Source organism: Diceros bicornis, chromosome 18 (genome assembly GCF_020826845.1).
Source record: "Diceros bicornis minor isolate mBicDic1 chromosome 18, mDicBic1.mat.cur, whole genome shotgun sequence".
Classification (NCBI taxonomy): domain Eukaryota; kingdom Metazoa; phylum Chordata; class Mammalia; order Perissodactyla; family Rhinocerotidae; genus Diceros; species Diceros bicornis.
Window position 1 is genome coordinate 19739354 of NC_080757.1, and position 16859 is coordinate 19756212.

A 16859-nucleotide genomic window follows, 5' to 3' on the forward strand; every position below is an offset into this window, starting at 1 on the left:
GGACTGCGCCCTGAGCCCCAGCCTGGTGCCCGAGGCCCTAGGTTCTTGTGGGAGGGGGCAGGATGTGTGAGTATCCTGTGGGCCCAGAGCCTGGCCCCCTGCACTGGCCCAGCGGCTGGCAGAACCCCACACACTGAGCCACTTCCCCACCACACCCCACCACTAAGGCCGGGTCACCCACAGTGGAACCCCACAAACAGGCCTCTCTTCTGAGTCAGATTCTCCTGATCGCACTGCCACCTCCTCCTGCTGGGACACAGGGTTCTGAGGAGCTGGCCCTACCATCTGGCCTCCGGGCCCTGCCTCGGCCCCCACGGGCTCAGGCCCAGCCCCTGGCCTGTCTCGGGAGCATGGGGCTGTTTCCCGGGTTTCCCTCTGTTCCCAAGCTTCCTGCGTCACAGATTCCTGCCCAGAGGCCTAAGCCCAGCCGGCTTTCTCCCACATATTTGTGGGTTTGTGGGGGGACGCAATGGGAGCAGATGTGGATGTCAGGACCCCCCAAGAAAATGAGCCCACACACTCTCCTCCCTCTCCCCTCAGCCAGGACCTCCCCAATTCCAGAGAGTCCAAGATGTCTCCAAACGCATAATAAACCGCAATCATCCCGCACAGGTGTGCCGTCAAGCGTTTTTCTATTTCTCTGAAGGACAACGGGAAGGGGAGAGCCCCTTCTGAGAAGGTCCCGTCAGTGGGGTGTCCTCAGGGCAGCTTTCCTGGAGGGGGGAAGGGTTGGTGTAGGTGCGGGAGAGGCGGAAGGTGGGAGAACGGGGAGGGGCCGAGGACACCGCCTCCCCCGTGGAGGGCACAGCTGGTGGCCTGGGACTGAGGTGGAGCTGAGTGGGGTGGGAATGTCGTTGAGGGGCAGATGGGGTGCAGGCCTGGGCCGGGCGCTTGGGAAGGCCGAGGACCTCCGTTTCTGCCGAGGGGACTGACCACGGGGCTTCAGCTTGCATGGACCACCCCTCTCCTCGGATGGTAGGACTTGGGCAGCTGGAGCCCCAGGTCCCGCCCCAACCGAGGGAGGCAGTCCCAGCCAGCTGCCCTCGCCACTCCAGGCTGGCTGCAGCCTCAGCAGGGCCAGACAAGGACGTGGTCTCCCCAGCAGAGATCCTCGGCAGGCTGGGAAGGGCTGGGGCAGGGTCGGGGAAGGTGGAGGTGATGAGCAGTCCAGACAGCAACATGCCCCAGCCCCGTCACCAGGGCAGGGATCCCGCCTATGTCCGCTCATGGGTCAGGTGGATGTCACCCGCCACCTCCAGGTTGTTAAGGGCGGGCCGGTTCCACAGGCAGTGGTGGTATTCACACAGGTGCCCACCATCCATGGCCACCCTGAGGCAGTGGCCTTCACACTGGATCCACACCTTGACGGAGAGGCCACGTCATTTGCACTCCGCTTGGAAAGTCCTCAACCCCAAATGCAGGCTCGTGTCTCCCTCCCTCCTTCCTGCCTTCCTCAACATTAATCAAGGGGGCCCCACACCTGCCCTCTAGCCACTCTGAAGGACTCATCCTTCACTCAACACGCCAAGTGCTCTCCTGCCTGTACTTTTGCATATTCTGTTTCCAACGCCCAGGATGCCCTTCCTCCTCTGCTCCCCACTCTGCACACCTGGCCCACAGGGATAACTCTAATCACCCTACAGGATTCTCCCCCTTCCCTCCAGGAAGGCGAGCCTTCCCTGCCTTCCCTACCTCCTCACGCCCTCCTAGCCGAGTCAGCTGCCCCCACAGGCCATGGCCCCACTGCCATCCTCATTCTCCAACTGGACCCTGAGCCTCCAGGGGCAGGAATGTTGGCTTCTGCCATCCATGTCCCTAGTACCCGGCACACAGGAGCACTCCGTGCCTGCACTCCTGCAGCAGCAGCCTCCTAACTTGTCTTTTCCACCCCACACATTCTCCAGGAGGCCGTCAGAGCACGTCTGTGAAAGTGTCATCATTCCCATCGCACTACCTGACCCTCACACACTTAATGCACACCACTGTCCTCAGCATGTCACAAACACGATTTCACTTCATTCTTACACCTCTATGAGATGATGTTATTACTAGCCCATTTTTTAGATGAGGAAACTGAGGCACAGAACTGTTAAGTCACTTGTTCAAAGTCACACAGCTATCTATATATCACAGTACATGGCCCTCTGGCTTGACACACACCAACACACTGTATTAAAATCTAAACAACTTTCCATGGCCCTCAAGGGGCTACATCAGTCATTTTCAACCCTGGGGGTAATGTGTCAGGGTGTATTTACAAATACGGAGGCCTGGGCTCACCCCTGGTTGGCCCAGGCCGGGCACAGGCATTGAGTTTTCTTCTTTAAGCTTGTCAGGGGATTTGACTGCTTAGTCACAGCTGAGAACACCTGCTCTGTGTGAGCCGGGCCTCAGCTGTGCCACCCACCCCTCTCTGTCCCACTCTCTCCAGGGAATCCCCTGGCCCCCTAGTTCCAGGACAGGCCACGCCCATGACTCTCCGCCTTTGCAAAAACAGCGGCTACCTCCGCTGCCCGCCTGAATGCACCCCACAGATCTCTGGGAGGCGGGGTCCTTCTACCGTTGAGGTCTCAGCTGCACGGTGGCCTCCTCGGAGAGCTGTCCCCGTCTAAGGCAGCACGGCCCCTGCCCCCGAGTTCATGCTTTCCCCTTACTCTGTGTTGCCTTTTGCAGAGAGCCTGCTGTCATCTGCAAGGACCTGTCCAAGCACCTGTGTCCTTGTCCTCTCCCACCTGAACCGTCAACTATGAGGGGGCAGGACCTCGTCTGTCGGCTTCGTGGCTGTCCCCCCCACTCCTGGGGCACTTCCTGCACAAAGTGGGCCCTGATAGAACAGCTGAGAAATGACTGTTGACTGAATGAGTGAATGAGTGAGTGAGTGGATGAAGGAAGGACCCTCATTCTTGGGTTCCATCTGGCGTTCATCAGCTGTGTGACCTCAGGCGAGTAACCTGCATTGTGAGTCTGTTTCCTCACCTGTAAACAGCAGATCCCCTACCTGCCATATGTGGGAGGGAAATAGTAACATAATAACAACAATGGGTTGAACACTTTCTCTTCTTCTGGGCCCAGCCCTCACCCAGAGGCTCAGCTCCCATCTCGTTCCAGGGGCCCCCAGCGCCCCCACACCTGCTCTGTCTGCCCCATGGGAGCCCCTCTGAGCGCAGCTCACCGAGAAGCACCAGGCCCGGGTGAAGGGCAGTTTTTGAGACAGGCTTCGCTCCACAGGTCCCCAAGAGCAATTGATCTGCGTGTTGCGGACCACAGTGTTCTCATCGAAACGGGGGTTCAGGTGGAAGGCGAAGTCACTCCCAGAGCACAGGTTGATGTGGAACCTGGGGGTTGGCAGCTCACATGGACCTCCTCTGCCCACTGAGCTCTGGGTCCCTGGCCCTCCCCAGCCTGCCCAGAGCCAGGGGGATGGCCAGAATGACCTTGGGCTGTCTCTCTTCCCCGAGAGCCCTGGCTTACCTCTGAGCACTGGGCAGGATGGTGCCCGAGACGATGATGCTCTTGGAGGGGTACAGCCGACCCGGGATGCTGGTGAAGAAAGGCAGCGGGTGTTGGGAGGAGAGGGCCAGGTCAGCTAGCGGTAGCCAGAGCAGGCGCCACTGCAGGGGGACCTTAGTGCCAATTTCCATGAATCTGGACTGTCAAACGAGTTTGACAAGCGTGCCTGTGAGTAACACGTTTTCAAGAAAGAACTCCGTGGTATCTTTACTTGGTTCAGTAAATGCCACATGAAAACATCCCAGCGTTCCTCAAATGAATGGGCTTAAACTGTCATGAAAAGACCTTTGGCCACACACGACAGGACACTGGGCTGACAGGGGAGGCCGCATATATGCCCATGGTGAAGGGACCGTTTTCAAGGTGAAGCTCCTGTCAATAGTCTCCTCGTTTACTCGGGTGTCTGAGGAACTTCAGCCACTGGAGGATGCCTCACTGTTGTCACTGCCCCTCGCCTCCCGCCCTGCCCACTGCAAACCAGACCCCCACCCTCCCTGCAGCACACTCACATAGGCTGGGTTGGGATATGCCGGAGGTGGGACTGCGGGATTCTGTTGAAAAGGGACTAGGAAATTCAGGTGGGAGTGACACACACACGGGCCCCACACATTCCAGAGGGGATGCTCCACTGTGACACTTAGGTTGTGAGGCTTCAGCCCTTGGGTTCTCCATCACCTTCCCTCTCATGTCAGCCTTGGTGGGACTTCCTGCCATGTCAGAACCCATCACACTCACCTGCCCCTCCACCCACGGCAGCCCCACCGACTCCAGGCCTCCCGTCTGCTCTGCACTGGCAGGAGGAGGAGCAGCAGTGACACCCTGGGGGCTCGTCCTTGGATGCAGGGCTCCTCTCCCAATGCTGGACCCTGCACTCCCCCCCCCAGCAACAGAAGGACCGTTTTCCTGCTGGTCCCTAGGGGACCTTCCTCTGGGGCCACTAGGTGAGTCCAGCCTGCGCCAGGCTCTCTGCTGTCCCAAAAAGAGTTTCATTCCACGTCTCCAGAGCAGAGGGCCCAGCCCCCGTGTCCCCATCCCCTTGCTAAACTGCTTTCCGCCCGACTCTGGCACCAGAGAATTCAGTCCTTGGTGAAGGAGGACACGCTGGGGCTGTGAGCTGAGCAGAGCTTTAACACTTACCGGGTAATTCGGTTCAGGGGCTCTCAGCACCTTGTGGCTGATTGCTTGCTTCTGGAAGAAAGAAACCCCTGTTTTAACCAGCTCTCACCAGCATGAAGACCACCACCTTTCACCACTGGGCACCACTTAACACAGTCCTCTGTGCTGGGTGAATCTTGAGCAGGTAAGCAGCACTATGGCCCTGGCTAGACCTCCAAAACGGGAGGACAGGGCTGTTTCTTCTCTCAAGGAGACGAGGCAGGGGCAAAGGTTTCCTCTGAGAAGAAACATGGCTGCACTCTGGGCTCTGGCCCATCTTTCTTCTCAGGGAGCGTCTCCAGCACAGCCTCACTTGGCAGGAGGCATTGAATGTGGGGCCTCGCTCTTCTGGGGCCGCCCACAGACGGCGGAGGACTGAGCTCACAAGTGCGATTCAGGGAGTTTCTCAACTCACCAGGGCCACCCCCACCCCCACAGCACCACAGCCAGGCCGAGGGTCAGGGGTCTCCCCACCATCCATATGGGAGAAGCCCCATGCCTGGCCCCGCCTCCTCCCTTCAACCCACAGGAAGAACCAAAATGAAGAGGTTCCCGAGAGAGCAAGGGACTTAAAATGGGAGCTGAGGTGGCGGCCTGATCCCTGGAAATGGAAGGGATGAGAAAGTCAAAAAGGCGGTTGACCTCGGTGCCACACGAGGGTGAGACCACGGCAGAAACTGTGGTCAGAAATGCCTCCCCTGACTCCCCCTCGCCTCCGGTCCTGTCCCCTCTAACCTTCCTGAGCCCGAGGCGCCCAGATGTCCTCGCCCTCCCAGGTGCTCCCTGGTTAGGAGGGGGCGGGGCCGGGATGGAGGAGGGGACATGCGCATTGGCTCCTCCAGAGGGAGAGGCAGACGAGTCAGAGGTGGACCCGCCCGCTTCCCTTAGCTCCCAGGGCTCGGGGCTGCGTTTCACCCTGAAGGTGAAGACTAGCGTCTACTGAGCGCCTATCGCGTGCCGGGCTCGGCCTTCAGTGCCTCACGAGGGAGGCGATCCCGGCTCCTGTTTCCCTAGGGAGGCAGCCAGGCACCGAAGGCCTAGGCAACGTGCCCAAGCTCGCCCAGGTAGCAGGGGATAAATGCAACATGGTCCCCGCTCTGTCTGGTTGTGTCCCCCGCACCCTGTCCTGCCCAGGCTTGGGCCCAAGTCGGGCTGCCCTGCACGGCTCCCTGGAGCCCCACAGTCCTGCGGTCAGCGGGGCAGGAGGTGGGTGCCCGAGCGGGACAGTGATGGGCCCCAGGACGGCTGGGTGGAGAGACACCCCTTCACCCCCACCCATCGCTCAGGGAGCCAGATGAGGAGCCCTTCCTGTCCTCTTCCTGTCCTGGGCACTGTCCCCCCAGCAGACTGATCTTCCTGCCCTGACTGACATCCTCTTCTACTGGCTGTGCAAACCACATTCCACATTCACTTACAAGGTCCCTCCAGTGTGCCCGGTACTGTGCAGAGTGCTGGGGGGACACAACTGAACAGGCCACAGTCCCAGATGGCAAGGGTATGGAGGGAAGGAGTGGGTGGAGTGACGGGGACAAATATGTAAGCACAGTTACACTTGGGCGTGGTGACTGGCACGGAAAAGTGATGTACAAAGTGCAATGTGAGGGGGCAGGCTCTGTGGCGCAGCGGTTAAGTGCGCATGCTCTGCTCCAGCAGCCCGAAGGTTCGCAGGTTCGGATCCCGGCCCCACACCGACGCACCGCTAGTCAAGACGAGCTGTGGTGGCGTCTCAGATAAAGTAGAGGAAGATGGGCACAGATGTTAGGCCAGGGCCAATCTTGCTCAGCAAAAAAGAGGAGGATTGGCATGGGTGTCAGCTCAGGGCCGATCTTCCTCACAAAATGAAAAATAGTCCAATGGGACACGGTAGGCCCGGTCAGGAGGGATCCAGTGATCCACCAGGCAGGGAAGATACCCCTGAGGAGACACATTTAGGCAGAGCATTGAGGGGCCATTAGGGGTTGGATGGGGGTGAGGTGGCAAAGGGTGCCTTCAGCACTGGGACAGCGGATGCAAAATCCTGGTGGCCCCAGAGAGCCTCAAGAGAGCAGTGGAGGCTGCCTGAGCTTCATGCGGGAGGGCTGAGGCCGGGAGATGTGCTGGGGCAAGACTGGGGAGGATGCTGCACGTCCTGCTGGGGAGTTTGGCTATCTTTAGAAGGATGTGGGGCCTTCAGGATTTTTAAGCAGGGAGAGCATGCGAGCAGATTGGCTTATAGGAAGGTCACTGCCTTGTGGGTGGGTGTGAGGGGAGTGGGGAACTGGACCAGGGTCCTCGTGGTGAGGGGTCAGGTGGCCTGGACCAAGGCAGTGGCTTCGGAAGGGGGAGGTGGTGCTCTGGAGAGAGATGAAGGCGGGGAGGGAAGAACCAAGGACGACTGTGGGGTCCCCACTCTGGGGGCCTGGTGGAGGGAGACAGGAAACCTTTGATGGGGCCTGTAGGACATCCACACTCAACCTCTGCCTGGCTCTAGTTGTCTTTTTAATTTGTATGGTTATTTGTTTATTGCAGTAGGTTTGTCTGTCTGATCCTAGCTCACCTGGGGTGTTATTTAAATATGCCTAAAACTGTTCATAGGGAACAGAGGAGAGGCGACCTTGGGTTGCACATGGAGGGGAGGGGAACATCTACCTTCGCACCGGGAAGTGCAGACACAAATATACTCATCCCCCCACCCTCGCTGCCCCCCATAACAGACCCTGGATAAGGCTGCAACAATGTTGCCAAAAAACAAATCTTCTCCAGGACCTTAATGGATCAATGGCTACAGAAGAGGAACAGAATTAACTGGAACTTTAAAGACCCAGGAGGCCAAAAAACACCCTGGAGACTTATCTGGTTCTTATTTCCTCCGTAAAAGAAGCAACAGGTGCCCCGGTGGGTGCAGGTGAAGGTGCGTAAGGAGACTGCAGCCATCAGTAACACCCTTACCAGGAAATGATAGGAAATGATCCTGTTATCGCTATTATGTCCTTGCTCGGCCAGATCTCAATGTGTGTGACTATTTAAGGCTAGTCACCATGGCTGCTAGGGCTGAGGGGACAGGCAGTGGGAGGGACGAGAGGAGTGCTCCTGCTCACCTGGAAATGGGAGCTCTGCACCAGGACGCTGTGCTCAAAGGGACTCCCCCTCTGTAAGGACAGTGGCGTCTTCCTCTCCTCAGGCCCCCAGCGTCCTTTCTGCTTCGTGTTGCAGAACACACACACCACCTCTTCAAACCGTGGGTTGAAGTGAAGGGAATGTCATTGTCACTGCAGCGAATCTTAAAGTTGACGGCAAACCTAGGCGAGGGAAATCAGATAGTCACCTGTAGCCTGGCTCATGCCAATGGCAGGACTGGGAGGGCCTCGCCTTTGACTGGCGTCTGTCTGGGAAATTGCCTGCGATATGTGAACCGCGGTCTGTTGCCACCCTTTCTGTTCCCCTAATTAGCACTTAGTGTCTTTTTTTGCAGTTATTGCATTTGGCCCTTAGAGTATGATTTTCCAAAAAATAAGTAGAAAATGGGTAAAGAAAAGTGTTGACGCTAGCAACGAGAAGCGTAGGTCTTGGAAAGTAATTACAAATTTGTGTCAAAGATGGAAGATGAGTAACATGCCTAGCAGAGCCTTCAGCACCCAGTGGACACTGGTTGGAGGCTGGCCCATGTCTGCCCAACTGGGAAAGAGGAGAATAAATTTAAAGAACATGTGAAACTGATGGGAATATAGCTACAAAGACAGAGTCTAAAAGGGGGGACGAAACCAAAACATGAATAAAATAAAATGAAAGGGATGGCATAGAATAAATATGAGCTCTCCAGGCATGACAGCTTTCATCATATTACATGTGATTGCAAGTTTAAATTGCCGCTCTAACCGAATGAGGATTCCGAAATAGATGAGGGCAGTTACAGGAAATAAAGAAAGTCTCCTTTTGCAAGTCTGCCTCACAGTGTGCAGCATAATCATCTGCCTCCAGGCTTGCCTGCTTCTCTCCTAGACCGCGAGCTCCCGTCATCCCTATGTCCACGGGGAGTCTGTGTTAACGGTGGGAGCACGCTATTGGCAGAGGGCAGTGGTGCCATTCAGTGTTGGCAGGGGCCGGGCGCCACTCATCTGGCATCTCCACGTGCAGGCAGCTTGGAGGGTGTTGGGGGAACCAACCTGAGCGGACAGGTGCCAATCTTTACTAAGGGGCGAGGCTGCAGAGAAGCCACAGTTCCAAGTACCTGGTTCCACTGGAGGCTAAAACGGCCCCATTGACAGTGATGTCAAGTCCCTCTTGGAGACCCCCTTGGATGATCCCAGAGAAGGGGACAACCTGCAGAGAGAAGACAGATTCTCCTCTGAAGCTTCCAGAAGGAAAAGCCATGCTGACACTTTGACTTTCGATTTCTGACCTCCAGAACTGACAGAACAAATTTGTTTTGTTTTAAGCCTGACCAGCCAGGCTGCTGTGGAATTTGGACCTGCGTGTGTTTGTGTGCATGTGCGCGTGTGTGTGTGTGTGTGTGTGTGGGTGTGCGCGTGTGTGTGTGAGTGAGTGATCTTAGCAGGAAACAACAGCACTCACTTTTGCTCCGCATGGCACAGGAGGATGGGTTTTTATGCTGGTTTTATAGTCGCACAGGCCTGGGCTTGCCTCCTGCTCCCTGTGCGAGCAGCTCTGCTGTTGGGCAAGTCACTTGAGCTGTCTGCACACCAGGTTCATCCGTGGAGCAGTGACACGACAGCACCAGCCTGGCAGTGTTCTCCAAAACATTAGATGTAATGCGGCGGGGAAGGCCTTGGTTTGCAGGCATTGACGGTGGCAGGTCTTTGCATCCGGAGGAATTAGTCTCTGTGCTGGGTCAGAATTGCTCCTCTGCTTCTGGCCGGGCCTGGAGCCTGAGAACATTTTCCTTCCCTTCCTATCCAGAAGTCCAGACAGCAGAGCCAGGCCCTACAGGCCACAGGGTGGGCAGCCTCCTTATGGAGGCCCCGTGTCACCTGAGGGCACCCAGCCCTGCTGGCAGAGGGAGCCCACGTGCAGGAGGCAGTGCGAGGCTTTTCGCCAGAGGACGCTGCTGCCCCAGAGGTTCCGAGTCCCTTCTGGTGGCCGACCTTCCTGTCTGTGTTTCTCGTTATCCTCACAACAACCCAGGCCATGATTAGTGCCACCTCTACAGATGAGGAAACTGAGGCACAGAAACGTTTGGGAACTTGCCCAAAGCCACACAGCAGGTGAGTGACAGAGTGGGGTTTGAACCCCAGCACCCACGCTTGTAACCACCACACAGGCTTCTTCTCACCATGAAGCACAGAACACCCTCGCTCCTGGCTCACCAAGTGCTTCCCGAACCAAACAGCGAATCCTGTGCTGCCTGTGGTCGCACCTTCCATCCTGGCCCTCTGAGGGGGCTGGGACTGAGCAGAACAGCTGGGCCGCCAGACAGTCCCACTGCACTGTGGAGGCAGCAGCCTGGTTCCTACTCCTGGAGGTCAGTGGGTCACCAGGGGGCTGCGGGCATCTGTGGGGACTGCACCTGTCCTCCTTCTCGCCCCGACTCCAAGGCCGAGTTTTAACTCTGTGCTGCCCGTAGGAGGATTGTCCTTCTGATTTGAAAAATTTGGCTTTTGAATTCAAGGATTGGAAAGTAAACACTAGTCACCAGGATAATGAAACGGCAGGGCCTGACTGGGGCTGCTGGATCCCCCATCTGACAGAGACTGCCAGCTCCACCTGGGCCAGCACTGCCCAGTGCCTACAGCCCCGGGACTCACCAGGGTCATGTAGGGAGGCTGGGTGCTACTGGCAATCTCTCCACCACCTCTGTGGCTACCACTGATTTTCACACCAGCCAGGCAGTCATCTGCACTGGGGAGGACTCAACCAAGAAATAGAATCCAACGCTGTTTGTTGCTAAGCCATGGGCTTGCTCTGCTCGCCACGATCTGAGCCACTTAATCACAATGAGTAGGAGGTTGAGAAAGGAAGCTTTCACTTGGTTAGCCAGCATAACCAGAAGATGGCAGACTAATGTCTCAAACAAACCATCTTAAACACTTGCAGAATCTTGAGGCAGTTATATAGGGAAAATGGGCAGTAAGGAGGGGCATTAGAGTGTCAGCCTTCAGGCAAGATGGACAACTGGGTCCGCATTGTTCTTTTCTTCTGTCAGTGATGATGAATATCCTACAGGTGTTCCTTCCTCTGGGAGGCCTTCTTATTCCTTGGGAATATGTGTTACTTTGTTAGGAACAAAGCTGTCAGAGGACCTCAGCAGGGGGATGTGAAAATCATGACAGCTTGTAGTAATTTATAAGGATTACGTGCTAGAAGGGTTTTAACTAGGAAAGGGTCATTTATCCTGACAAAATGGCCTCACTTACGTTCACTTACAAGGTGGCAGTTATTCAACAGGGACGAGCCAGGAGCAAGAGGAAGTGGATCTGGAGAAAGAGAGAAGGTAGAGTCCTGGGGAAGAAGGGGAGAGGGTGGGAAGTGCGAAGAGTGTAGTGGACATTTCTCAACCCGGTGACCCTTCCTTCCTCTCTTTTGTGAGCTCCACCCCTGAGACTGAATCATATTTGGTTCCTAGAGGTTCAAAGAGCCTGACCACACTGACACGACAGTGAGTTTCTAGACAATACCACCCATTGTATGTAACTGTCTCCTGAGCACGCTTGGGCAGTGTCCCAAAAACAGTGGGGCTACTTGACAGCGCCCATGTGGCTGGACTTTGCCTGTGCTCAGAGTGGTGGCCGTGGTGGGAAGGCCTGGTTATACCCATTTTACACACAGAGAAGCCGAGGCTCAGACTCTAAGAGACACGCCCAAGGTCACACTGCTCCCTAGCGGCAGCCTGAACTATATGAGGATACTTGGGTTCTCAAAAAAATGTTTCTCCCCTTAAAATTCTATTCTTGGTATAAAACCATGATCACATAGAAAGAACTGTTTTGTAAATACAAAACATCAAGATAGAGATTGTTCTCCTAGAGTACTGTGGTTCCCTGGCAGCTTCTGAGCCCCTTCTCTATGAATTTATCTCCTTCCTCTCTTCTCCCTCTCTTCTCCTCTCTCTCTTGTTTCTGGGTTTTAGAATGGAGAGAGGAGAATCTTGGACTTAATAGAACCTTCTATGTGACATGAGGGTGGGGGAGACATGTTAAATAAACCGTCCTTAATTGGCTTTAGCACCCAGTCAGGAACATGATGGACTGAAAGAGACTAGCAGGATAGGCTTGGTTGGGGAGTGTGTGGGGGCAGGGAGCAGTGCAGTCAAGCAGGTCCCTGCAATGTACCAGAGAGAGACCCGCAGGCCCCAAGCTGGGGATGAGCAGTTCAGAGTCATACAGGCACCCGCAGGTAGAAGGCGCCCCAGGGCCGCACATCTGTCTGCACCCCTTTCCTTCCTGCACCTTGTTCGACACACCATAATTTGCAAAGAATGAGTTGATCTTGTTAGACCGAGTGTTTTAAAACCTTCTGATATTTTTGACAAGCTTGCCCCCAATTCAAATCCTAAATGAAGTCTTTCTTTTGACTTAAAAATTTCTCTGAGAATTTTCAGAGGGCCCGTGGGACTTCTCAAAGACGTTTGTTCTCTCTTCCTATAAAGAGGGAGATAGTCAACTAATTAGGCTTGTTTGGTATGCTAAATTGCATGGGAAGCACTGTCAAGGAAATGATGATAAACCTTCTTAGGTTATACTGCATTAGGTCAATATTCTTCACCATCTTAACCCTGCTACTTTGCTGCCATCACTACAGGAGGAAAATGATCATGACTGCAATCTGTTATCTAATTTGATTTACAGATGTGTCTTACTTAAAGGATAAGCAAGGACATTATCAAGCTGGATATGCTGTCCAGCCTTGAGGATGCCCACTACTTTCTATTAACTCTGCTAACCCAGTAAAAGATTTCCTTCTGCAGGCTCAAGAAATCACCATGGAAGAAGAGAATCAAAGGTGGCAACAGAAAGGGGGAACTTTCGATGCCACCCCACAGATGTGGTTCAGGCTCAATAACTGACCATAGTGCCTATTGGAGGACACTTGCCACTTCTCCAGCATAGACATTAACTAACCCATTGGGCACCTGAAAAGGTGATATTATGGCGAGAACAATATTTTTGGAAACTGTCTCCCACAGTGGCTCATAAAGCATATGCTCGTTGTACTATATGTCCTAAATATAATCCCAGGAAACCACTTCACAGGTCACAAGGCCACTTTCTCTTTCCGAAGGGACCCTTTGAGGTATGGCAATTGGACTTTGTTCAAATGTCACCATCTCAAGGATATAAATATCTTAGTAATGATCTGTGTGTTCTCACATTGGGTTGAGGCGTTTCCCTGCAGAAGAGAGATGGCTTTAGTAGTTATTGGAAAGGATAAGTCCTGTCTGGGGATTCCTACTGAGTTATTTGGTGACCGGGGAACATATTCCACCAGACATATAATTAACTCTGTTTGTGACATTTGGCCATAATGCAACATTTTAACTAGTCGTATGATCCAAATTCAATTGGCAAAACTTTCAGGAACATTTAATCTCTCATGGCCAAAAGCTCTTCTGCTACTTCTTCTCAATCTTACATCTGTACCTTTTGGTAAACGTCGGCTGTCTCCCTTTCAAATAATAATAGGACGGCCTATGCAATTCGATGAGGAAATGCATGAACCTGCTCGGCTTAAGGAAGACATATTACATTGTTGTCAGGGTCTCCTTGAGGTGCTTAAAAAGTGAAAGGTTGGTAGCTGATTCCTTTCCCAGAGAGCTCCCAGGAGACGAAGGCTTTAAGGATCATAGATTACAACCTGGAGATTTTATTTGTTGGAAGAGGCATCAAATAAAAGACTCTCTGCAGCCCCATCAGAAAGAACCATCACAGGAATTTTTCACCAATCCATGCCCTGCAAAATTAAAGGACATAGACTCATGGATTCACATTCCTCATTTAAAAAAGTCTCCTGTGCCTGAGTGGATGTCAACTCCTGTTTCTGACACCTGACTTACTTTCTTTCTTTCTTTCTTTCTTTCTTTCTTTGTGAGGAAGATCAGCCCTGAGCTAACATCCATGCCAATCCTCCTCTTTTTGCTGAGGAAGACCGGCTCTGAGCTAACATCTATTGCCAATCCTCCTCCTTTTTTCCCCCCCAAAGCCCCAGTAGATAGCCGTGCGTCATAGGTGCTCATCATTCTAGTTGCTGCTCGTGGGACGCGGCCTGAGCATGGTCGGACAAGCGGTGCGTTGGTGCGCGCCCGGGATCCGAACCCAGGAAGCCAGTAGCAGAGTGCACGCACTTAACCGCTAAGCCACGGGGCCGGCCCTGACACCTGATTTTGACTGACCAAGACAAATACCTCCAAACCAGGGTGAGAAGAAGACATTATCTGTTGTAGACAGCTGTCCCAAGACTCTGGACCAGGTCTGTATTCCCAACCTTATATCTCCTCATTTAAACCCTTGTAATGCTTAAGCCATGTACTCATTTTATAATTGTTCTATTTAAGAATTCAGAATACTATCATACTTAAAGAAAGTGATTGGTTTGGAACAGGCTGGTCTTGAAGGTCAGGCACTTCTTGGGTGGCTCCTGACTGAACTCAATGGCTATGCGGAACAAACTTCTGGCCTTGGCTACTGCTGGGATGGATAGGACACTGCACCCTGGGACTCCTTCGGGTGCAGGGTAGGATTCGCCCTGAGCTAACAACTGTTGCCAATCTTCCTCTCCTTAAAGCCAGACGAGCTCGTTCAGTGTTCCACTGGCATGGGCACCTAGAGGCTCTCTTTGTTCCTTCTTTGGGGCTAGAAGATGTCATATCACATATAGAAGCCCTGACTAAATTTACTCAACAAGCCCTTAACGATAGTCAAGCAGGAATAGCCTTATTACATACTGAAATATTTTGAATGAGAAACGCTGTCCTTCAAAGTAGAATGGCCTTAGATAATGTAACTGCAGCCCTAGGTGGTACGTGTGCAATCGTTCCAACCGAATGCTGTGGTTTTATAACTGATGAGTCTTCCAGGGTGTCATCTCTGCTAACGCACGTGAAAAAGCAGGTGAATGCCGTAAGCCACACTACACCTAGTCTTGATTTGTTTGGTTGGCTCCCCTCTGGTATTGGCTCCCTTTTGTGAGAATGGATTCCAATTCCTATTTCTGTTACTCCTGGGAATTCTTGTATTAGTCATAATATTCAAACTCATTACTGTTTTCTTTACTCAGTGTTGTAAGACTGGCACGCAGGCTAGAGAATTGATTGCTCATCGACTTGAATGGTCAATCAATCTTACAACCCTGGACGAATTTCCTTTTCTGATAAAGACTATCCCTAAGAACTCATTTTAAACTAATCCTTTCAAGTACTGGATTATCTGTTCTATAATTGTTATAGACAATGTAACTATAGGAAGTCATATCAAAGCACTTGTACAATGTTTGTGTGATAATCTAAAAATAATTGACAAATTACATAACCTATCAAATGCTTCCCCGGTTACTATATGCCTCTATGCTTGTGCACTATATCCGACTACTTCCCCCAATGTGGATAACTGGGGAAATCAATGACATAACAGCCTAGCACCGAGGGACACGATAGACCCAGGGCAGGCAGCAACCACCCTGGCAGCGAGGGACAATATTTTTTTTGCGTGTGTGAAGAAGATCAGCCCTGAGCTAACATCTGATGCCAATCCTCCTCTCTTTTCTGAGGAACCTTGGCCCTGAGCTAACATCCGTGCCCATCTTCCTCTACTTTATATGGGACGCCGCCACAGCATGGCTCGACAAGCAGCGCGTCGGTGCGCCCCCGGGATCCGAACCGGCCAACCCCGGGCCGCCGCACTGGAGCGTGCGCACTTAACTGCTTGCGCCACCCGGCCGGCCCCTCGAGGGACAATATTTTGATCATCAGTGCTTTCTATCGAAAGACTATTCAGCCGGCCCCGCGGCTTAGCGTTAAGTGCGCGTGCTCCGCTACTGGCGGCCTGGGTTCAGATCCCGGGAGCGCACTGACGCACCGCTTCTCCGGCCATGCTGAGGCCGCGTCCCACATATGCCAACTAGAAGGACGTGCAGCTATGACATACAACGATCTTCTGGGGCTTTGGGGAAGAAAAGGAAGAGGATTGGCAATAGATGTTAGCTCAGAGCCGGTCTTCCTCTGCAAAAAAAAAAAAAGAGGAGGATTAGCTTGGAGGTTAGCTCAGGGCTGATCTTCCTCACAAAAAAAAAAAAAAGAAAGACTATTGATCAAAGGGGCAAAAGACAGGAGATTTTCACACATTGAGGTGTATGGGGTGAGTATTCGGGTTCAAAACTGATTCGGCCTGGACTAAAGAAGCCTGACTTATGGCCTCTCTCACATACTACATACAGCTCCTTTAACCATTAAAGTAAGAATGCACTGTCTTAAGAGAAGAATGTGTACTTCCCCTCCCACCCCATTTTGGTAATGCCACCCACCTTAGTCCCTTTCTTGATATCAGGGTCATGTTGACCTGCTAATTTGCAACTGAATACCTCTTGGAAACTATGATGAAAATGTATCCTGGGTGTGTTTAATGTACGTTCTTTGTTCTAAAAAAGATATAAGACTGTATTGAAAATCATGCTTCTCCAGAAGGCTTTCTTCCTTTCTGGAAAAGGCTTTCCTGGGTTATAATTCTCACTATGGCACAAGCGAAACTCACCTATCTCTCTTCTCTAGAGACTGGTTATTGGTTATTTTGGGTCAACAACACGTAAGCTCATTCGTCTTATCATCACCAGGTAGGAACTTAGGAATCTTTCCCCCTTGAGCATGTGGTGGGTCTGACACCCCTTGGGAATAGAGGTGGTTGGGGAGGAGGTGCAGGGGCTAGGGTCTAATCTTACCTGGTGCCTCCTTTGTTGGGTGGATAGGGCAAGCCTTCCATGGCAGTGTGGAAGAAAGACCTGAGTCGTGGAGGAAGCGGCCTGGGATTTGCCATGTTTCTGGAACACCACAACCATCACTGCCTGCAGCTGGGCCCATTATGACGGCTGCTGGGAGGGGGCTGAGGAGCAGCTGCTACATGTGGAGAGAACTGTAGGGCTTTCATCGGTGAGAACCACCGAGTGATATGGCTGCCCCCAAAAATAAAACCACCTTAGGCTGCATTCCTAGAGCTAGAATATCTAGAAACAAGGGAGGTGAAGGCCCCATACTGTTAGGTGTTGGCCAGATTCCT

General features: G+C 53.0%; 1 protein-coding gene across 1 annotated transcript; it reads right to left on the minus strand.

Moving 5' to 3' along the window:
- Nucleotides 1-962: 962 nt before the first annotated feature.
- On the minus strand, nt 963-16565 carry LOC131416810 (galectin-9C-like). Its single transcript, XM_058559474.1, is given in 11 exon segments — nt 963-1361; nt 3173-3335; nt 3472-3562; nt 4022-4138; nt 4246-4300; nt 4648-4698; nt 7743-7900; nt 7903-7943; nt 8873-8964; nt 10407-10500; nt 16525-16565. Coding segments are annotated over 11 exon segments (1050 nt in total). The 3' UTR covers nt 963-1214.
- Nucleotides 16566-16859: the final 294 nt, after the last annotated feature.